This window comes from Lactuca virosa, chromosome 4 (genome assembly GCF_052849685.1).
Source record: "Lactuca virosa cultivar CGN04683 chromosome 4, Lactuca_virosa_CGN04683_v6, whole genome shotgun sequence".
In the NCBI taxonomy this organism is placed as follows: Eukaryota; Viridiplantae; Streptophyta; class Magnoliopsida; order Asterales; family Asteraceae; genus Lactuca; species Lactuca virosa.
This window is the reverse complement of record NC_136429.1, coordinates 28,959,401-28,973,315: the sequence shown is the minus strand read 5'-3', so window position 1 is coordinate 28,973,315 and position 13,915 is coordinate 28,959,401. Positions and strand designations below refer to the sequence as shown.

General features: G+C 37.6%; 2 protein-coding genes across 4 annotated transcripts; one reads left to right on the top strand and one right to left on the bottom strand.

Moving 5' to 3' along the window:
- The first annotated feature begins 4,371 nt into the window (after window positions 1–4,371).
- Window positions 4,372–8,053, top strand: LOC145103823 (Pentatricopeptide repeat (PPR) superfamily protein). 3 transcript variants are annotated; one of them, XM_079041084.1, is made up of 4 exons: window positions 4,372–6,918; window positions 7,017–7,107; window positions 7,530–7,590; window positions 7,758–8,053. In XM_079041084.1, the coding sequence occupies exon 1, from the start codon at window positions 4,431–4,433 to the stop codon at window positions 6,819–6,821; it is 2,391 nt and encodes a 796-aa protein (XP_078897210.1). In that variant the 5' UTR covers window positions 4,372–4,430; the 3' UTR covers window positions 6,822–6,918; window positions 7,017–7,107; window positions 7,530–7,590; window positions 7,758–8,053. The 3 variants fall into 3 exon arrangements, with proteins under 3 accessions (XP_078897210.1, XP_078897209.1, XP_078897208.1); XM_079041083.1 differs by having other exon boundaries at window positions 7,473–7,590; XM_079041082.1 differs by lacking the exons at window positions 7,530–7,590; window positions 7,758–8,053 and having other exon boundaries at window positions 7,017–7,302.
- Window positions 8,054–10,367: 2,314 nt separating this feature from the next.
- Window positions 10,368–12,691, bottom strand: LOC145103822 (fructose-bisphosphate aldolase 3, chloroplastic). Its single transcript, XM_079041081.1, has 6 exons — window positions 12,418–12,691; window positions 11,681–11,950; window positions 11,468–11,577; window positions 11,287–11,377; window positions 10,927–11,196; window positions 10,368–10,841 (listed from the first exon to the last, which is right to left on the bottom strand). Exons 1-6 carry the CDS (start codon window positions 12,574–12,576, stop codon window positions 10,563–10,565), a joined length of 1,179 nt encoding a protein of 392 aa, XP_078897207.1. The 5' UTR covers window positions 12,577–12,691; the 3' UTR covers window positions 10,368–10,562.
- Window positions 12,692–13,915: the final 1,224 nt, after the last annotated feature.

The following is a 13,915-nucleotide window of genomic DNA, read 5'->3' as shown; positions in this document are numbered from 1 at the left end:
CTTCAAGATGGCACCTTTATGCATCAAGCATGCTCAAAGAGCTTAGATCTAACAATCCTAGTCTTTGGAGTTGCTCAACTCACAAGAGAGGGTCCAAGAACCAAAAAGGGACTTTATAACAAAACCCTAGCTCAAACTAACAAAAGAGATGACAAGGTTATGGCTTTATACCTCCATAAGTTCCTCAAGATGAACTTGATGCAGGATCTAGAAGCTCAATGACACCAATACTTGATCACTAGGGATGAGCTTTAGAACCGGAACCGGTTTTCCTATATTATAAAAACAGGGAATCGGACCGCCGGTTCTAGCGCCGGTTCCGGTTCCGGTCCCGGTTTTTCGGTTATTTTTCAAACTAGAACCAGTTGAAATATTATAGATGATATGTTATCTTCCAGAGCTTGTAAATGATTCAATATTTAACCAAATTATGACTTTTTACATTCTAAATTGAAGTACAAACACTAAATTACATGATGAAAAAAGAATCAAGTAATTCTGACTTCATATGAGTGACTTATGCGCATTTTAAAAGCGGGACAAATTCCAAAAAAATAATGCCGAAACAGAAAATACGCAACATTGATATGCTCTCTTCGGAGGTCTATAACCGATTTAATATCTAACCAAAATGTGTGTTTTTATAGTCTAAAATGAAGTACAAACACCAAATTACATGCTGGAAAAAAAATTAAGTAATTCCGACATCATATGAATAAGTTATGCACATTTAAAAAAATGGGACAAATTCAAAAAAACAAAAAAAAATCTTGAAATAGATAAAACGCAACATCGACATTCTTTCTTTTGGGGCGTGTGTCTGATTCAATATCTAACCAAAACATATGTTTGTACAGTAAAAAATGAATTACTGTAACACCCCGACTCTCAGGTATAAACTTTATAGCCTTATATTCATTTTGAAAGGTCTACTCGACGAGTTGGATGCCCTGACTCGTCGAGTAGGAACGAACTTGGCCGCGTGTCTTTAGTGACCAACTCGACGAGTTGGAGGACACAACTCGACGAGTTGGAGCTGGAGGATGAAACCCTAATTTCTATGGTTTTGCACCCTATTTAAAGGATCATTAGCCTCCCTTACAGCCCCCCTTGAGCTCAGAAACCCTAAATCGTAGTTACTCTCCATATTTGTGTGTTATTAAGATTGGAAGGTGGATTTTGGTGAGAAGAGCTTGAAGTCCAAGGAGCTTGGAACAAGGAATAGTTGTGGATCCGAATTCTACTCCATTTTAGCATCACTTTGAAGGTAACAAGTCGTTACCTTGGCTCTCTATTAGCTAAATCTCTTCATACATGGGTTTAGAACCCTTTCTAGTGTATTGTTGCGGTATTTCCGGATTTGGGGCAAGATCTGAGGTTGTAACTTTAGATCTGGACTCCTTTAGCCCCTTTATTGTCACAAAGTTCTAGTCTTTGTCAAGCTATGGCCTTCTCCTTGCCTTAAGCTTCTTCTTTAGCCTAGTTTTGGCTCTTAAGACCTTGCATGCACCTAAAGTTTGCAACTTTATGTGGTAACTAGGCCCTAGGAGACTAGATCTACCAGTTGGAGCTTTGGAGTAGCTTAAAAATATTTATATAAGAAGTGGACTGCATGAACTTGACGAGTCGCATAGACGACTCCGCGAGTCCGATGAAGATTTACCATGGTTGGGTTCTGCATGGACTCGGCGAGTCAGTAAGGGGACTCGACGAGTCAGTAAGGGTTTTCCCCCGACTTCTGGATACGCATGGACTCGATGAGTTGGTTGGAAACTCGGCGAGTCAGTGAGGGTTTTATGACTTTCTGAGTTCTTGAAGAACTCGACGAGTGGCTAGCTGCACTCGACGAGTCGGGTCAACATGGACCGTTGACTTTGACCTTTGACTTTGACTTTGACCAAGGGTTGAACAGTTGGACTTTTGAGGGCATTTTGGTAAATTGGGATTTTGATGGACTTTGTTCTATGGTGGTTATAGGTGGTGGGGTTCGTGACAGTGATTCGGGAGTTGATCTTATAGCTACAGTTCGACACTTGTGAGGTGAGTTCTCCTCACTATATCAACAGGGTCCAAGGCACCAATACCGGCCCTTATCAGATTCGTATCCGGGTTTATTGCATGATATGCTTATTGATTTACATCCTGGTAGTTAGGATGATGATATGCTTAGTGACCTGGTAGGTCGGTATCCTGGTTATAGGATGGTTGCTATGTTAGAGATCTGTTAGATCGATATCCTGGTTATAGGATGGTTGCTATGTTATTGATCGGTTAGATTGGTATCCTGGTTATAGGATGGTTGCCATGCTAGTGATCTGTTAGATCTATATGACTATCTGTACTTGCATGCTAGCGTATGATATTTATGTGCACATGTTTGTTGGTTTGGGGGATTGGGTTGAGGCATGTCCTGCTTTGTGCTGTAGGCCAAGATACCCAGGGCGGACCGGATAGACTGCAGACCCGGGAGGGCATATAGTCAGGCCGAAGGCCCGACGAGCGGTCCGGATAGGCTGAAGGCCCTGAGAGGCGGTCCAGACGTGCCGAAGGCTCGGAGAGCGGTCCAGATAGACTGAAGGCCCGGTGCAGGCAGTCCAGTCAGACTGATGGCTCATTATGCATGTTGTGTTTGTTTATATGTTATGATTATGATCGTATGACGTTGGTATTTTGGGGGTAACTCACTAAGCCTTCGAGCTTACATTTATCGATTATTGTTTCAGGTACTTCTGATGATCGCGGGAAGGCGAAGGCGTGATCGTGCACCTCCTTATATTTTATGATTTGATTCTGGGAAACTCTGACGTTGAACTATTTGAAAACAAGTTTTGTAATAATCATTGGTTTTGAAATGTTTTAAAAAGTTTAAATTTGGCATGATTTTTATGGATGTTACAATTACAAACTCCAAATTACATGTTGGAAAAAAAATCAAATAATTTCAACTTCATATGAGTGAGTTATGGACATGTTAAAAAACGGGATATTGTCAAACCGGTTCCAGTTTTAGAACCGGGACCGGTTTTCATAAAAATGGAGAACCGGTAACCGGACCTTGTTACCAATTCCGGTTCTGGCGGTCCTAATGCTCATCCCTATTGATCACCACCTTCTCCTTCTTGAATGCTCTCTAAAATGGCCACCAAAACACTCTTTAAGCTCAAGGATCACACTCACATGAAAATCTGGGGTTAAGGGACGAAATGAGGCTATGGAGGCTGATTAGGGTTTGGTCCAAATGATATAAGGTTGCTTAAATAAGGCGCAAGTCAAAGAATTAGGGTTTTAGACATCTGCCATGTATGCCCTGCGTACATGCTTGTACGCCCAGCGTACGAGCTCCAGCCATCCGATGCCCTCACACACGTATGCTAAGCGTACACAGATGTACGCCCAACGTACGGAAAAGACCATTTCTGACAAAATTGAAACACTTGAGGGTGAACAATGGAATACCTGGATTGGAGTGTTACAGTAATAATGTGGAAAAAATATCTTAAACTATTAAGGGTATATGCAACCTAGTTTTGGATCTATGTCATATCTCTATTGAAGCAACGTATAATTGAACAACAAAACTCTAATCCTAGTTGAAATCAAAATTCACAGGGTCAATTGCATACCTTTGATTTGTTGTTGTAAACAAACCCTTTGAACAATCCAAAAGTCTTTTGAAAATTAGCTTCAATTGTATGCAAGCCTCTAATGGTTCACACCCACAACACAAGAACCCTAAAAGATTTAGGAGAGAGGGAAGAGGTATGAAATTTTCGGATTTGATCTTCTTAGAAAGCTTGTCCGACAATTTCAATGCTAAAGGCTTTATTTATAGCTGACAAGGAAATACTTAGAAACTCTGATTTGAACATAAAATAATATTACTTCAAATAAGGTAATTATCTAGTTTCTAGTTTATCCTCGTGAAGGCTTCAAGAGAGTCTCCAAAACCGTCAATAGCAGGAGGGTTTTAGAACATGTCTTCTGCTCAACTTTTGAACAATTACAATTATAGTCATTCAACTTTTAATTAATTCTAATTAACCCAAAATTAATTCCAAATTAATTCTGATTAATTCTAAATTAAAGAGATTGAACTATAAATTTGAAGCTCTCTCGACCCGTTTAATATTTCAGTCTAAAACGTACCTCACAAGACAAAATATATTTTTCGGGTCTTAGTTATATCCTCCTTTAATTATAGACTGCTAAAAATGTCTCGTGAGTCAAATAGAAAAACGTCGACAACTCGAGGCTAAATATAAACTATTTTAAAGTTTAGTGGTCAATTATAAAAAATAACTTGGATGCTAGTTTTGAAAGAACCTAAAATTATAGTGGCCAAATTATAAAGACATCAATTTAAAGAAGTAATTGGGCTAGGGGGTGAAGCACTCTAACCAGCCGCCGTCCACTAGAGCTGGTGGCGATGGATGAATCTACGTCGATCGATTCCTCCTCTTCTGTTCTACTTACCATGTGCAAGATTTTTCAAAACCCTAAACCTGCTTCGAATTAGCAACAATTTATTCATCATATCACATGAATCTCTTCTCATCTTCAATCACTATAACCAACGCTCAATGACCCTCCATGTTAGATCTTCAAAATCCATCGTCACCACTGGAAAACACAGCTTCAATTTCATAAAGGTTCGTTTAACTTTCTTATCGAAATCTTTTCATCAATCTCAGAACTACCCATTTGTCAAAACCAATACCCAGAACTGTACAAATAATAGTATCGATTGCACCGAGTTTCATTTCAAGAACCTCATATTTTCAGCGATTGAAAGAAATTATTGGGCATTTTGTTACAATACTAAACCAGGTCCTAACCCGCTTCAGGATAGATTTCAAGCAGTGATATTTGAACCCGAATTGTTTACTAGGGTTCTTAGTTCAATCAAAGAACACCCCAGGATTGCTCTTAGGTTCTTCCATTGGGTGGAAAAACAATCAGGCTTTACGCCTTCAGATAATTCGTTTATTGCTATTCTTGAGATTCTCGCGGAGAGCAATCTGATGAATCGGGCGTATCCAGTGATGGAAAAAATGGTTTGTGGGAATTTGAATGGGGTTGTGAATTCTTTAATCGATGGCAACCTGAATGCAAATATTGCAGCTAAGCTGCTCGACTTTATGCTCTTTTTCTTAGCTAAGAAAGTCATGGTTGAGCAATGTTTATGGGTTTTTAATAAAATGGTCGAAAGCAAGTTCTTGCCAGATGTGAAGAACTGCAACAGGATTCTTAAGATGCTTAGAGATAAGAAATTAGTTCACAAAAGAAAACAAGTTTATAGTATGATGAATGTGTATCACATTGAGCCAAACATCATAACATACAATACTTTGTTGGATTCATATTGCAAAGAGGGAGAAGTGGGACAAGCATTAAACCTTTTGGAAAAGATGCAAACAAAAGGCTGTGAACCCAATGATGTTACTTATAATGCATTGATTAGTGGGATGGTGAAAATAGGCGATTTTGATCAAGCAAAAGAGATGCTTTCTGAGATGTTAGTTTTGGGGTTGAAGGTATCATCATACAGTTACAATCCCTTAATTCGTGGGTATTGTGAGAAAGGCTTAATTGAAGAAGCATTCAATCTTGTTGAAGAAATGGCGATTGTAGGAGCTTCACCAACTGTACATACATACAACATTCTCATGTATGGATTATGCAAACAAGGAAGAATCGTTTATGCTCGCCAACAACATTCCATTATGCTAAAAAAGAGTTTAATGCCAGATATAGTTTCATACAATATTTTGATTTATGGGTATTGTCTTTTGGGGCGTATAAAAGAAGCTTTCTTGTTGGTATCCGAGTTGAGGCGTAGGGATCTTTTTCCTACAATGATTACCTACAACACCCTTATGCAAGGGCTATGTGGAAGTGGTAATATGCAAAAGGCAATGGAGCTCAAGGGCGAAATGGTAAATCTTGGTTTTCCTCCCGATGTTTACACTTACACGATATTGGCAAAGGGTTGTTACAAGATGGGTGATTTGGAAATGGGTACAAAAACTTATCAAGAAATGATTAGACATGGTTTGCAGCCTGATCAATACGCGTACATCACTCGAATAGCAGGAGAACTGAAACTTGATGATACCAAAAGAGCAATTGGGTTACTAGAAATCCTTGAAAAACGTATTGGGCCCAATTTAATCACATATAATGTGTTTGTACATGGTCTTTGTAAGGATGCAAATGTTGAAGGAGCTAATGAGTTGATAAAAGAAATGGTTAGTAAAGGCTTTGTTCCTGATCATTTCACATATACAAGTATTATTTGTTCACATTTGGAATCTGGGAAGATTCAAAAAGCCAAAGACTTGTTTTATGAAATGCAAAGCAAAGGGGTGGATCCTACGGTTGTGACGTACACAGTGTTGATACACGCACATGCGGTTACTGCAAGGGTAGAATGGGCATTAATGTATTTCATGGAGATGCAAGAGAAGGGTATCATGCCGAATGTGATTACATATAATGCATTGATCAATGGTTATTGCAAATGTAGACGTATGGATCATGCGTATAGATATTTTTCTGAAATGGAAGCGAGAGGTTTAGTTGCTAATAAATATTCTTATACCATTTTGATTAATGGGAATTGTGATTTGGGGAATTGGAGTGAGGCTTTGAGGTTATATACAGAGATGGTGGATAGAGGAATTGAGCCTGATTCGTGTACACATAGTGCATTGTTGAAGAAAATAGGTTTGGATTCAAAAGCTGATGCTGTTCGTTATCTTGAAAATGTGGTTCTTGGTAATGAGGAGATTTGTGAAGCAAAATCTGTTTCCTATTTATAGTGATTGATATGGTCAAAAAGTCAAATCTTTTTTTGTGGCTATCGGTTGTGAAATGACTAAGGTGGACACGTTAACAAATCACTTGAAATGACTTCAGGTTAGTTTTTACTTTTTCCATCTTTGATTTCTACAACATTCTATTCTGTTGTGTTTTTCGTTGCCTAATTTTTGATGGTTTTATCTTTATTTTTGCAGTTAAATTGACTCGAATGTTTATACATTCAAGAAATAGATTTGATACACTAGAGCTCACAATGAGAAACAATCTTTTATGATGTTATAACAGGTATGTAGATGAGAAAAATGTCTGGAAAGTTAGTATCGTATTCTTTCATTTTTTTTTTGCTAAATGAATCTTGATGATCATCATCATGTCAAACCATAAAGCCATACCTTGTTTGTTCCAATGCAAACACTCTTCTTGTATAACTTATTCATATTCAGTTGAATGCAAAATTCCCGAGAAGTTTTGCAGTATGCATATAGTGGTGTTCTTTGCAATTGTAGACAAATTTTAGAAATAAAATGCAATACAAACCATCAGAAATTTTGCTATATCTTGCTAAATGTGGTGTGTTCTTTTTGCATTTTTACGTGAATGGTGTTTGTTTGAAATAGAGGAAGTCAAGTATATGATTATTTGAAAATCAGGTGACTTGTAGACCAATGAGGTTAAAATTGTGTTTATATATAACTTTTGGTTGTAAGCCTGATGAGAAACAGCTTCAGAGATCCAGTATCAGTCTTCCAAAAAGCGCCATAAAAACAGGTACGATTCTCTGATTCACATGGATTTGCTGTGGTAAATTTAGTTTTAAGCATTCAAAGTTAAGACTTCATATCATGTTTTGACATGAAAGCATGAACATTGTTCCTTTTTACAGAATGTTACCACGAATGCTAACATCGTATCATGTATGTATGTTGTTGATGCAGGACCATGCAATCCAGGATGCTTAAAATCTGGTTAACCAACCCAAAGTATATGTCTTAAAACACCATTTGAATGTATGTGTGATGTGTCACAAATATAATTTGTTGGAGTGCATTTTGGGGTTTTCCTTGTTTATAGGGTTTACTTCATTTGTATAGTAGTTCATGGGTTAAAGTTCATTCGATGCATGTTCTTTATCTTTGGGTTCTTCTTTGAGCATTTGGATAGGAGTGTCATAAAAATTGCATTTGAATAATTCATCCAATCGAATAAAGTATGGGTTACTTGGTTGTGTTTATTCAGTTTTGGGGTAATTTAGCTTGATTAACAGGATAAGGATAACTTATTCGGTTTATTATGTGTGGTTAATTTTCTCCCAATATGGGTTAACTGAATAACCCGAATGAGTTATTATATTGATATTGTTGAAAATTTACTTTTATACATTAACTATTTTGAAACTAAACTTATGTTTTATTATATGTATATTTTGGGGACGTTACAACTTTACATGGGCGAATTGGTTTAATATGACTAACAAAAAAGCTATCTTATTTTCCTAGTTTGTGAATGAAAATCATATGACCAAAAACATCAGAAATTTTCAGTTTAACTGATTAACTGTCCCAAATAAATGGAAATCGTATAACCCGAAGCTGATTAAATCAAAGCTTACTTGATTTGGATATAATTAATTTAGAATTGTTAAAAACTGATAGAACCAAACCGAATAAACAAAAAACCGATTAAACCGACAAAAAAAACTCCCTTAGAATGTGTTGGTGATAATGGCTGATAGTGATCAGTTGCACTTGCTTCAGTTTGTTTGTTTTTGGTTGACCTTGATGTAGTTTGTTTTGTTTAGATTATGACAACGAATATCTGGGATGTGGAGTTCCCCGTTTTGCTCATTGGAGGTATTTGCTGTTATTTCCATCACATTTAGGCTCCACGATCATGGGGGGTTGTGTTGAGTATTTTGGAGTTGGTGTGAGTTTAGGGGTCATTATTGTCACAGTTGTTGCTTGTTATGGGATCATTTAGTGACATGGTTGGTTGGTTTATGAAGAGCAAGATCATATATTTTAGCTTTTGTTCAGGTGTTAGGTTTTTGCTTACTAGACTTGGCACATACAACTTGGATTCATGTTATGTTTTATCCATCAGTTTATCCATAAGGAGCATTTTATATGTTCAAAGGTTTCTTCTTTTGGGCATGCATGGAGATCCCGTGATATCACTTCTCATTTGTATAAAGAAGTTGGTTTAAGTTTGGATGTGTGCTCTCTTTCCCACCTTATAAATTCTCTTTGTTGAATCTCACATTTTCTTAGAGGTATTAAGAATATGTATTTGTAAACATGGGTTATTGTCTTTCCGTGATTATACTTATAGGTTTGATCCATATACCTTGAAAATACGATGATGATGTGTTCTGTTGTTTTTTCATTGTAGTATTTGGTGTGACTATTTTTGGTTTGACTACGATCATCTAGAACAGCCTCCTTTGATTGTATTATGGGTGGAGGTCTTCTTAGATTGAGATGATGGATAACACAACTTTTGGGTTTTTGTAATGGTTATTATTGCTTTGGCTCTTCAAGGGGATTTGTGTAATATTTTGGTATGAAACCCCTCGAAGGGTCTTTGGGTGAGAGTGTGAGACTTAGTTATTTGAGCTTCTAGAATGCTCTATTTATCTTTCAACATGAAGCAATCATCATGATAATAATGTAATAGAGGTTTGGATTGGTTTAAATCAAATAGATATATGATTGTTTTTGTTTCCAATGGATATTCGACTCCAATCATTTGAAGACAAACAAAGTCCCGGTTGACATTGATGTACCATAGTAAATCTCAAGAGAGTGTTCCTTCTTAATTCGGGAACCGACTGACTATATGTTGAAATTGACTTATTTGTTTTGGGTTCTTATACAGTTCAAACTGGACTAGGCACATGTTGTTTACCCATTCCTACCTGTTTGTAGCTTTCTGTTTTGGTGTCTCACCTCTGATTTAGAAGATAGAGTCAATTTAAGTAAAGATATTGCTTCTTTCCAAGTGCATTTGTTAGCACAGATGTTCCATGACGCTTTGACAAAGATAGAAGAAAGAAGAAATATAAAGCCATCGTTAGATGGATGGCTATTAGATGATGTGGCAGTGAATTCGACTTTAATGTCTTTTTTGCTTCTAGAGGCTTTCCACTAGATATTTGCTACATGGATGCACGACTTGATGTGACAACAGTGTTGCAATCGAACATCCGTGGGTTGATTTAAGAAGGTAAATGAATTATATGGGCCAGGCCCACTAGCAAATTCGCAAGCACATTTAGGCGGGCATAGTGATAGTGGTCATTTTTGAATACTTGCAGAATAAGTGGTTATTGCGGGATACGTTGGCTCAAAAAGTGGTCATTTTTAGTGAATAACTCATTTATAAAATAGTAATAAAAGCTAACAAACATCATTCTAGTTAAGTTTTTCAAGTAGAAACATTTACTCGATTTCCCTCCCTTTGGCATTTTCATTTTAGAGGCAACCCAATCCCAATCCCAATCCCAATCCCAAACACATCGTTCTGTTCCATTCTAGATTACACAAGAAGAAAAAAAGTCAGATACTCATTTGCATCATCAAAACTAGTCTTAACTCTAAGACCCACCCTCACCTTTCACTACCCCACATATTCAAGGGTCAGTTTTAGCATCCAGATATTATTATTATTCAAAAACAGCTCTAAAATTACACAACCACACATCAAAAAAGAAAAAACTCACCAACCTAAATAGTATGCCTTACTTAGTAGGTGTAGCCCTTGACAAACATTCCTTTCTTAGCATCTTCACTTTCACCTTCAGCAGAGTACTTTCCAAGCTGAGCCAATGAGTTTGCTTTTGCACGTGTCAAAAGTGCCTTCTGCCCGGCTTCCACATTCTCGGGCAGCCCTTGCCATGCCTTGAGCACCGAGTTTTGTAGGGCCCGTGCATATGAAAAGGACACGTGCCATGGGTTAGGGCTTTGGTTCATTGCATGCAGGTTTAAGGTAGCTTCCATTTCAGATTGTCCCCCTGACAAAAACTACACAACCAAAATGGTCATTTCATTTTCTTGAAAAACACTACAAATTATCAAGATTCTCAAAGTCTTCAACTAGTATGCATACCATGATTCCAGGAACTGCAGGTGGGACCCTTCTCTTGAGCATGGTGAGGGTATATTTGGCAATAGTCTCCGGTGAAGCTTTTTCCTTGTGGTCAGCTCCTGGAGTGACCATGCTGGGCTTTAGCAAGATTCCTTCAAACATAACATTGTTTTCTGCTAAGTAGTAGAAAACCTCTGCCCAAACTCTTTCAGCTACTTCAAGTGTTGTTTCTATTGAGTGGTCTCCATCTAGAAGGATCTCTGGCTCCACTATTGGCACCAATCCATTGTCCTACATCAAGTTATCAGACAAAAGGTCAACTCTTTCTTTCATCATTCACTTACTCTTGATATGTTAATAACACAGTCTTGAGCAACAAACCTGGGAAATGGCAGCATAACGTGCAAGACCCCATGCAGCTTCTTTCACAGCCAAAGCAGAAGGCCCACAAGGAATGCTGACAACAGTACGCCTACAAAATAACATAAAATGTTACATCATTGAACTAGACCTCAAAAAAGATACAAAAAATTCAAAGACTATTAAATCTGATATATCTCACCATTTGGCAAAGCGAGCTCCTTGACTGTAATACTCAGCTGTTCTAGAAGCTAACCCATCTAGCCCTTGGCACCATGATTCATTGTTGGATCCTGGAAGGGGAACTAAACCCTGTGAAAGATAACTAAATAAGTAAGAACTTATTATACTAAACAGTTAGTTGAAAGAAGTTGCTGGTATTGGATTCCAAAAGGAGAAGAGAATGTATTCATGCCTTATCAACTTTAATGCCAGGTACGATGTTCTGTTCACGCAAGCAGTCAACCATCTTCTTTCCATCTGTAGTTGACTGATATAGGGTTTCCTCGAAAAGGATGGACCCAGAGATGTATTGACCTAAACCAGGAGTGGTCAATAGAAGTTGTCTATAGGCTTGTCTGTTGGCTTCGGTGTTGTCCAATCCAATTGATGCCAATCGCTTTCCACAAGTTGCATTTGACTCATCAATGGCAAGGATACCGCGGCCAGGTGATGCAATTGTTTTCTACTCCAACAAGAAAAGATATAATCAGTAGATGTAAATGATCACAAATCTGTAAACATGATTCAGGAAAGGAAGAAGACTAACTCGGCTTCCAAGAAAGCCAAATCCATGAACAATTAAGTTTCAATCACGTAAAGTGCAAAAAAAGTCAACAATTGTTTGAAAAATAAATATGAAGACAAGACGACCCTCCAACATAAATTTAATGTTATTTGGCTGCTCGTGATGCGAAAAGGACATGACCCCTCCGCCTACCACTACAGTGATCAAACTATTAAGACTTAAATCCAGTTGCAATTAAACTAAACCCTAAAATCAACTACCGCCTAACAACAACAAAAAAAAGCGCAGTTCGATTAATCAGATCGTCCATACACAACGCAAAATCAGATCAGCTTTGTAAATTCAAAAACAGAAACCACGACAATTCAATCCAAAATGAAACAGAAATGGAAACTCAAACTCACAGCGGTTTTGACGAGTTCCTCGGAGTAAGATCCCGCGCGGATGACAGATACACGAGTGGCGGGTAACCGGGGGGAAGATCCCGGACGTTGGTTGAAGGATCGTTGACCGATCCAAGGTGAAGAAGATGCATTTAACTTCACGAAGCTTGCAGACGCCATCGAGATTCGTATAACGATTTCGTATAAAAAATGATGGGAAAGAGAGGTTTCGAGAGGGGAGTGAGACGAAGGGGTGTTTATAGAGTTGTTTTTCTTGGGGAGTCCGCAGGCAACCGAGGCATTATATAAGAAGACAAGGGTGGTGTGCGGAACTACGAATGTAGTAGGTGTCATTTTCTCCGATTTGACACTTTTGTCCCCGTTTCAAGATCTCCCAATGACGATTATACCCAAAGGATAGTACGACGGCATTTTATACTCAACAGTTTTTGAAGGTGCTTTTTGTAATTATTTAATTTTAGACAAAGTTTCATAAATGGTCCCTTCAGTTTCCAAACATTGTCACTTTCCCGACATCTTTGGAAAACGTTGTACCAGTGGTCATTGTGGTTTTAATTTTTCGACGTATTTGGTCCTTATCCATGAAAAAGACTATTTGCCCTTTATAGTATTTTTTTTTTTTTTCCTTTTACCTATTTTTAATACTCTCTCCGTCCCAAAATTATAGTCCATCTTTCCTTTTTGGTTTGTCCCAAAACAACAGTCCACTTCTAAAAATAAATAACATTTTTACCAAAATATCATTCATTATTACTTAACCAACTAAGCATTTAATGTTCCAATGCAAAGTAAGGACAAAACTGTCATTTTATTAAATAAAGTTAGCGGTAATTAATGATTTTCTTAATATGTGTGTTTTTTGTCTGTGGACAACAATATTGGGACGGGGGGAGTATTTAATTACAAAGGCCCACTATACTCATTCCACGTACCTATCCCCACCATACCCTACAATACCGGTTTCCTCTCCTTTTTTCCCTCACCACCGTATACCTTCATCGGTTTTAGGAAAACGAAAACATTCCCAAACTTCATAATCAATTTTCACACACCTATACATTAACTTTTGAACAAACTTATCTTCAAACAATATGATCTTGAACCAGGGTTCATCGTTATAAAATAAAACACAAATCATTAAAATTAGGGATGAGCAGCGGAAGCGGGTACCTGCTTTCGGAACCGGAACTGCCGGTCATTAGGCGGTTCCGGTTCCGGTTCCTAAAGTCTCGGAGGTTTCGGTTCCAATTCTCATTTTTAAGAAACCGATACCCGCGGGATACCCGTCGGTTCCGGTTCCAATACCGGGTACCCGCCTTTTTCTAAAAACATTTATATTTAATTATTTATATATTTTTGATTTTTTATAGGGTTATATCTCGTCTAGGGTTATATGACTATAGCGACTCATCTTCCTTAATAAATGAAAGTTTTTTGCCACATGTCAATTTTTCATGAGTTTTGACACTTGTCATTTTGTGGTATTTTTGAAATAAAT

Coding starts and splice junctions, on each gene's coding strand:
- LOC145103823 (XM_079041084.1), top strand. CDS start 4,431: ATGAATCTACGTCGATCGATTCCTCCTCTTCTGTTCTACTTACCATGT.
- LOC145103822 (XM_079041081.1), bottom strand. CDS start 12,576: ATGGCGTCTGCAAGCTTCGTGAAGTTAAATGCATCTTCTTCACCTTGG. Junction 11,951..12,417: donor AGGAACTCGTCAAAACCGCT/GTGAGTTTGAGT, acceptor TTGTTGGAGTAG/AAAACAATTGCATCACCTGG. Junction 11,197..11,286: donor GTTATGCTGCCATTTCCCAG/GTTTGTTGCTCA, acceptor AACTTGATGTAG/GACAATGGATTGGTGCCAAT.